The sequence below is a fragment of the Alosa sapidissima genome, chromosome 6, assembly GCF_018492685.1.
Source record: "Alosa sapidissima isolate fAloSap1 chromosome 6, fAloSap1.pri, whole genome shotgun sequence".
Lineage (NCBI taxonomy): Eukaryota > Metazoa > Chordata > Actinopteri > Clupeiformes > Clupeidae > Alosa > Alosa sapidissima.
Window position 1 is genome coordinate 7,191,051 of NC_055962.1, and position 7,352 is coordinate 7,198,402.

The 7,352-nt window shown below is 41.2% G+C and overlaps 1 protein-coding gene across 1 annotated transcript; it reads left to right on the forward strand.

The window, feature by feature from the left end:
• The first annotated feature begins 509 nt into the window (after positions 1–509).
• LOC121711947 (gastricsin-like) lies at positions 510–5,438 on the forward strand. Its single transcript, XM_042095846.1, has 9 exons — positions 510–565; positions 1,107–1,236; positions 1,783–1,900; positions 2,508–2,626; positions 2,811–2,998; positions 3,123–3,236; positions 3,421–3,568; positions 4,277–4,375; positions 5,283–5,438. The coding sequence occupies exons 1-9, from the start codon at positions 510–512 to the stop codon at positions 5,436–5,438; spliced, it is 1,128 nt and encodes a 375-aa protein (XP_041951780.1).
• The last annotated feature ends 1,914 nt before the right edge of the window (positions 5,439–7,352 follow it).

Genomic DNA, 7,352 nt, shown 5'->3' on the forward strand with positions numbered 1-7,352 from the left:
GACATTAACTTTTATTTCACTCTTTTATGTGAAGAGGATAGTCTTTCTAACCCTTCCCTGGAGCAAATCAGCTCTAGTGAAGAGAAGCAGATCAACATGTGATATTCTCTGGCCAGATGCCAATCACTTGAGAAATGATGGACATGTGGTTTACTCCTCTCTGTAATATTCGTGAGTCTGATTCATAGGCACTGTGCACCTGTTGAAACTGAAGGTGAAGTTCAATGACATCTATGATAGCACAGTATATCACAGCAACTGATTCCAGCTCCAACTAATAAGATTGTTCTTATCAGTCCAAGTAATGTTCGTTTGTGAAATTAGAAGGGAAAACGAATCACCTGATAAAGCACATGCTAACTTGATAAAAAACACATAAACACGCAGTTGAAAAGCTCCATATCTTATCTATAGCCATTATGATACTGATGAGTTGGATCACTCATGCTTATAAAGAACTGCAGTGCACAACACCGCTGTTCTGAAAACAATCAGACCTCCAAAGAACCATGAAGCATTTCATTCTCAGCTTGCTGTGCCTTGCTTTTGCTGAGGGACTGTTGAGGTAAGATTAGAAGGACATGAGGTCCAAGCTTAGCGTGTACAGTATCTGGAAATCTGCTGCCTCATAACTTCTGTAACCAGAGTATGGGTCTGTGAATAAGAAATCATTTTGAATGTTACTTTGAAAGTTGACAGGAAACAGAACCTGTGAATATGTAACAGTAATCAGCTGGTACAATCTGGTGGCTGTAATTTGCAGCCAGCTGGATTCCAAAAGCTGTGTCGTAAATCTCCCTTTTGACACCTTAAGAGATGAGCTAGTGAGAGATGCTATCACCTATGGATTGGGTTTTAGTTTTGGCTTGCTAGCACAGTGCCTCCCAATCCGAGGTGCTGCATGTTCAAGTCTGGGTGGATGCAGGGCTGATCCACGCAATTGGGCAAACACAGTTACATATACAAACAGAGACTGAGAGAGGTAAAAAGAGAAGGGGAGAGTGCTCAAGGGATCTGACTGTCAGTTCATACAGACCACACAAATCTTGTCCATGCAAACTACTAATAATGAGATAGAAAAGGTGATGCACTGTTTTCTCTTCCAGAGTACCTCTTAGTAGTCGCAAATCCATTTATGAGGAGCTTCGAAACAGAGGAGTACTGGAAGACCTGATTAAGCATCGTCAATTCAGTGCAGACAATGTTTACACTGAAAACCTGATCAACCAGCAGGATGTGAGGACATCTTACACACACCTTAGCTGCACCATTTGATGTTAAAAAAAAATGCTTTCCTATACCAACAAGAATGAGATGATCTTTGAAATACTCTGATTTCACTGTTCCTAATTAGCCTGGCTAGCGCCACCACTTCTCAATGAGATGTGGTCTGGGAACCAAACGTTCCTTTTCTCGTTTTTGAAAAAAATGCCCAGATCCGTTTATTGGGTGCCACGGATGTCTATCAAATGCGTCTGTGCATAGCTCATCATCGTCTTGCTTTCCCCCCTGTTCTGTGATTGGTTTCCTATCTCAGGCGAAAATTTGCTCCATGGTCTCCAGGCTGCCTTAGCAGTGTGAATCAAATCGCGCGCAAGGCAGCATGGGAACACCCAGGCTAGTTCCTTATACCATTACCAAAGTAATTTCCTTTATGTGCATGTCTTCAAAAAGAGATATCAATCTCTGTAGGTGTACAGCAGGCCTAAACAGCACTGCTTTGCAGAAAATACATGCCGACTACTAACACTTGTTTGTTTTTCTCCCTGTCTCTGTCTACAGATGTCTTACTTTGGCAAGATCAGCGTGGGAACCCCAGCCCAGAACTTCTACGTCCACTTTGACACAGGATCCACAACCCTTTGGATCAACTCCATCTATTGCAAGAGTCATGCCTGCAGTACGTTCCACACCAAAACTTGACCTGTAAAAGCTTACATGATCAGCTGGCTAGCAGGGCTGATGATTGGGGAAAATATCTATGCATGATATATGCATGATTTGGGACCTGCAGTAGCTTTTGCAACTGGGTAATTGCATTGGTTCATATTGCGATTACGATTGCAGTAATTGTACAGCTCTGTGGGTTATCTTAAAGCTTAGTCATCGTGCCACATTGCTTCAGGAGACACACGAGTAGCCATATCTCTGAGCTGACGTCTCAAAACAATGGCCTGCTTTGTCCGCTCCCTCCACAAAGTGTGATTAAAATCACAGCGGCTGATAGGCCTACTGTAAATAAATGAAGCTGTGTGAATGCAATGAATGCTTGGGGCTTGCGAGGCATTTCAGGCACGTTAGTCATCAAACCTCTGGCGTTCGATTAGGAATTCCAACTTGTGCTACACGCTTGGGCCGTTAAAGGGGATCACAATGGGAGCCAGGCACACGGGCTGTAATTACACAGGGTAGGCACACTTGTGCTTTTCCCCCTGGCTCTGGTTTTGACACCATATCCTGCTGCATGCTCATGTGTTTCTGCTATTAATCCCGGAGTTGTCTTGCAGCGCACCATCCACTCTTCAACCCCCATAAATCCTCCACCTACTACAGTAACGGACAACAGTTCTCCATCAAGTATGGATCTGGAAGCCTCACAGGGGTCATTGGTTACGACACTGTCTCAGTAAGAAAGATCTCTCTATAACCATTACTTGTCTAAAGAGTCATCTAAGGAGTCCGCAAATCAAAAAAATCCTTAATAATAAACCAAATATAGTAATATACCAATTTTAGTAATAAACCAAACAGGTTTGTGCATGTAAGCATAACAATGAAACTAATCATGTAAGTCTTAACTTCATTCCCAGATGGGAGAACTCACAGTCACTAATCAGAAGATTGGGCTGAGCGTGACAGAGCCAGGCAGCAATTTTGCCCGACCTCTACATGATGGCATCATGGGCCTGGCTTTCATATCTGACCAGCAAACTATTGTGGACACCATGATCCAGGAGGGCCTCATCGAGGAGCCTGTCTTTGCATTCTATCTAAGCGGGTGCAATGCTACTGCTTATTTGTTGCATAATCACTGACGATACAATTACATTGCAGTTGTTGTATGGTATACAGAGGGATATATGGTGCAGCTTGTAAATTATAACCCTGTCACCTTTTTCCAGCGACTCGGAGGGCAGTGAGGCTGTGTTTGGAGGCACCGATCCCGCTCATTATCAGGGAGAGATCCATTGGGTTCCTGTGGCACAGCACAGCCACTGGCAGCTGGTGTTTGATGGGTAAACCCTGACGACCTGTATTAAGCTATGTTACTCTGAGTACAGCTCTCATCTGACACAGCTGATATAAATTGTGTCTGTCTGTGACAAGCTCAGCTCAACTTTCTTTTAACGGAAAATAACGGCTGCATGACTCCATATACAGTACATCACACAAAATATGTTTCACCGATTCTCTCTTAAGGTTTGAGGTGAACCACGTGTCCACAGGCTGGTGCAACAAAGGCTGCTCTGCCATCGTGGACACTGGCACCTCTCTGTTGAAGGCGCCTCCACAGTATGTAGATAAACTTCTTAGCCACCTGGGTGCCTATCAGGACAACAGTGGTAAGGTGGGATACTCCCTTCCTATGCAAAACACAAACACATATGATATGATATGATTTGATATGATATGATATGATATGATATATTAAAATATATTAAAATGAATAGAGTTTGAGAACCCATGAACCATTTCAAAGGAAAATTTGAGCTTATGATTTAAAATTCCTAAATCAACCCATTGCCCTAATGTCTGAGGCTATAAGTAATGACTTTCAAGCATAGTACGAGGGTGAGCGATGCTCAAGTCAAGTTTCACCACATTTTTGGACAATGCCTGATATATTCCTTAACTATACACATCAACCTGAATGTGGGGCAGCCGTGGCCTACTGGTTAGGGCTTCGGGCTTGGAACCGAAGGGTTGCCGGTTCGATCCCCGACCAGCAGGAAGAATGTGGGCAGGGGAAGTGGTTGAGAACTGCTCTCCCATGCCAACATCCATGGCTGAAGTGCCCTTGAGCAAGGCAGCTAACCCGTCACTGCTCCCCGAGCACCACCAAATTCATTGTGTATACGCAAGTATGCTTGCAGTCTCATTGGCCTATAAACCTGATTTAAATAAATAAATCTCAGAGTCCTACACAGCTCCACATGTATTTGATCCACTGGACTTGACAACAATGTACCGGTAACAATCCCATTGCGTAATATGCAACTGACTGAATAGCAAACATGCTTGAGTAACTAGGCCTCTGTTTGCTCCCTTGTTGTAGTATTTGTTTGACTGTAGCGTAGCAAGAAGTGGGCCAACACTCACCTTCATCATGAACGGAGCTCACCTCCACCTACCCCCATCTGCATACGTACTTCAGGTAAGATCTACAAAGAAGCTGCGAAAGACTCAGTGATGTGCAGTTTCTTATAGGGCACATGTGTTGGATATACTGTAGTCTCTCCCTGAGAACAATGAGTGTACTGCACACATTCAACTACTATGACCAATGACATAAACTATTCATTTATCTTCATTATCTTCATTCATTTTCTTATTTTTTTTTATCAAATGCGTTTTAAAGGAACTGTATGTAAGAAATGTATTTCAATTAATCATAAAATGGCCCTGATATGTCACTAAACATTAAGAAATCATGTTTATTTTAAATACTTATATCACTGACAACAGTAGTCCGGCCAGGATATTGTCATTTAAAAAGTTAAGTTGCAGCCCTCAACTGATGTTGATGTTGTGTTTTGACCTGATGCGCCACCTCCACCTATCTACTAATCACGAAGTCAGTAGTGTTTCGGCATCCGGTTGCCAGCTCTGCCAGTCAGGGGGAGGGAAAGGGGATACACCGCTCTACAGTCATTTGAAAGTGATTGCAGTACCAGTTTTGGCCACAATCTTACATACGGTTCCTTCAATATACCTTTTTATTTAAATGTATTTTACCTTACTTTTGTTTATTTATTTATTTATTTTTTATGTATTTTACCTATTGTCCCTCTTTTACTATATTGTATTGGTTCTTTTTTGCTTTTATGCTATCTTCTTATTTTTATCTCACTTACTTTACTACATTTACTTTATTTATTGTTTTTTAATATTTGCTCTTATTCACTTGACTACTTACTATATTTTAAATGTTGTGATTTGCTTGCTGTGTTCTACTGATGATATAACGCACATTAAACTGTCTTTGTAAGAAATGTGCTACAGTATATGAACAAAATGGCCTTGCCTTGCCTTAAACATGCTATGCCTTGTTGAATGCACAGGATTCAGATGGCCACTGCTCGAGTGGGATCAAGCATTCCAGTGCGAAGTACAGGAATGGCCTTCCCTACTGGATCTTAGGTGACGTGTTCCTCAGGCAGTTCTACTCTGTGTTCGACCAGGGCAACGGCAGAGTGGGCTTCGCCAAGCTAGCGTAGAGTGCATATGCTGGAGAAAAGTGTATCCGCTTCTGTAGGAAACTAGTGAAGACAGCAGAACCTTACAGAGGATATCCCTCTTGTGCTGATTCAATACAGTCTCTTTGCAACTCAACCAGTGTGAGTGTTTCTTGCAAAACATAGCATATCTGTTAGACACAAACACACACACACACACACTGAAACATTTGTCTAGACCAGTGGTTCTGAAACTTTTTCTGTCATTCCCTACTTTAGAGGTGGGGAATTTTCAAGCCCCACCTGACCCCATCACGCCTGCAAAACGTTAAAATATTATTTTTGCATTTTGGTTCCATATTACATTTCCCATCTAGGTCCGCTGGATCTGATGATGTTTTAATTCATTAATAAAGATAAGCACAAAATACAAATGTCCTCCTGTTCATCGTGCCCCATCTGTCATGTCTCTATTCCCCACTAGTATCTTAGGCGTATTCCCCACTAGTATCTTAGGAGCTCAGACGTAGGGGTTCGTCTCTGATAACTATGATGGGCCTACTAATGTACATTCTATTCTAGTCTCGAGTTGGTATTGTTAAGATGTGCAAAAAGAGATGAATGAATAAATTATTTACTTTCACTATTGACTTACAAGGGAGGAATTACAATCGAAAATATAGCCTGAAAAAAAATGTTCATTTGACAGCTTGTCAAGTCATATGTTTGGACAGTGATCACTGCATCGGGTAGGAACAAGACTTAGTGCCATGATGCGCCGGGTGTAAGATAGGGTCCATAGAGTGTATGTATTGCACTGATAAAACATTTTACAGTAATCTTGTTAGTATAAAATAACAACAAATGCACTGTGGATTTGTGAGAGATGTGAAATACCCAAAACATCCAACCAGATGTTTGATATAATGATATGGTCAATAATGAGAAATAATAAAATATCAGGTTTCAAAGTTCCCTCTCTCAAGTAACAAGGAAGTCTATGTCATGAAACTTGTGAGACTTGTGACAAGTTGTTGTAGCCAAATGGATGAACAGAATGAAACAAACTGCAGTGTTTATTGAACAAATCCAAAGTCATAATCAGCGATACAAACAAGGATCATCAGGATTAGTTGATTATATCACACATAACATACCCAGGGTCAAGCCTCTTGCAGATTGCAAATAACATATATAAAACATTCAAACAAATATTGATTGATATAAAGATATGTTTACTTATTTATGAGGAACAATTCAATACCAGTTGTAAGTATTTGTTTATAAGAGTACACTTGAGTATGTACACACACATTAAAAGTTCCTTGTCACAAGTCGTAAGTAAGTCTATGGCAATTCAATGATCATTTCTCATTAATTTTTACTGTATCTTTTTCCATCTAACACGTTATTTCTACACCCTATTTTGCTTTTGTCTGTTTGTGTGTGTGTGTGTGGAGGGGGGGGGGGGGGGGGGGGGTATGTGCACTATTATATACTATAAAATACTCTACATACCGAGGGCCCTATTTTAATTGCTGGGCAAAGTGCCAAAAGTCAGTCAATGTGAAGTCAGTGTAAAGTGTCTCATACATCATGTGGTGTGTGGGTGCATTGAGCTGATCCCCTGATGTTTGTGCTTATCAGCAAATTACATTTTGCATAGTGATTAAAAAATAATATAATTTCCACCATGGTCCTTTGGGGCTCTGTAGGTTACTGAGTATTGAAATGCATTAGCATTTGCACATAGCATTGGAATGCATTAGCATAGCCTACTGGTTGCACACTGAGAGTATATATCAACCTTATAGATGCTGTGTAGGAAGCCATTAAAGAGTGGTAGACCTATCGCCTCCTGAACGCACCATCACCTTGACAATAATTAACCCTTAAAGGAGTACCGTCACACCGGTGTGACGGGAATGTTGAGAAATGAACGTTCTAAAGAATATC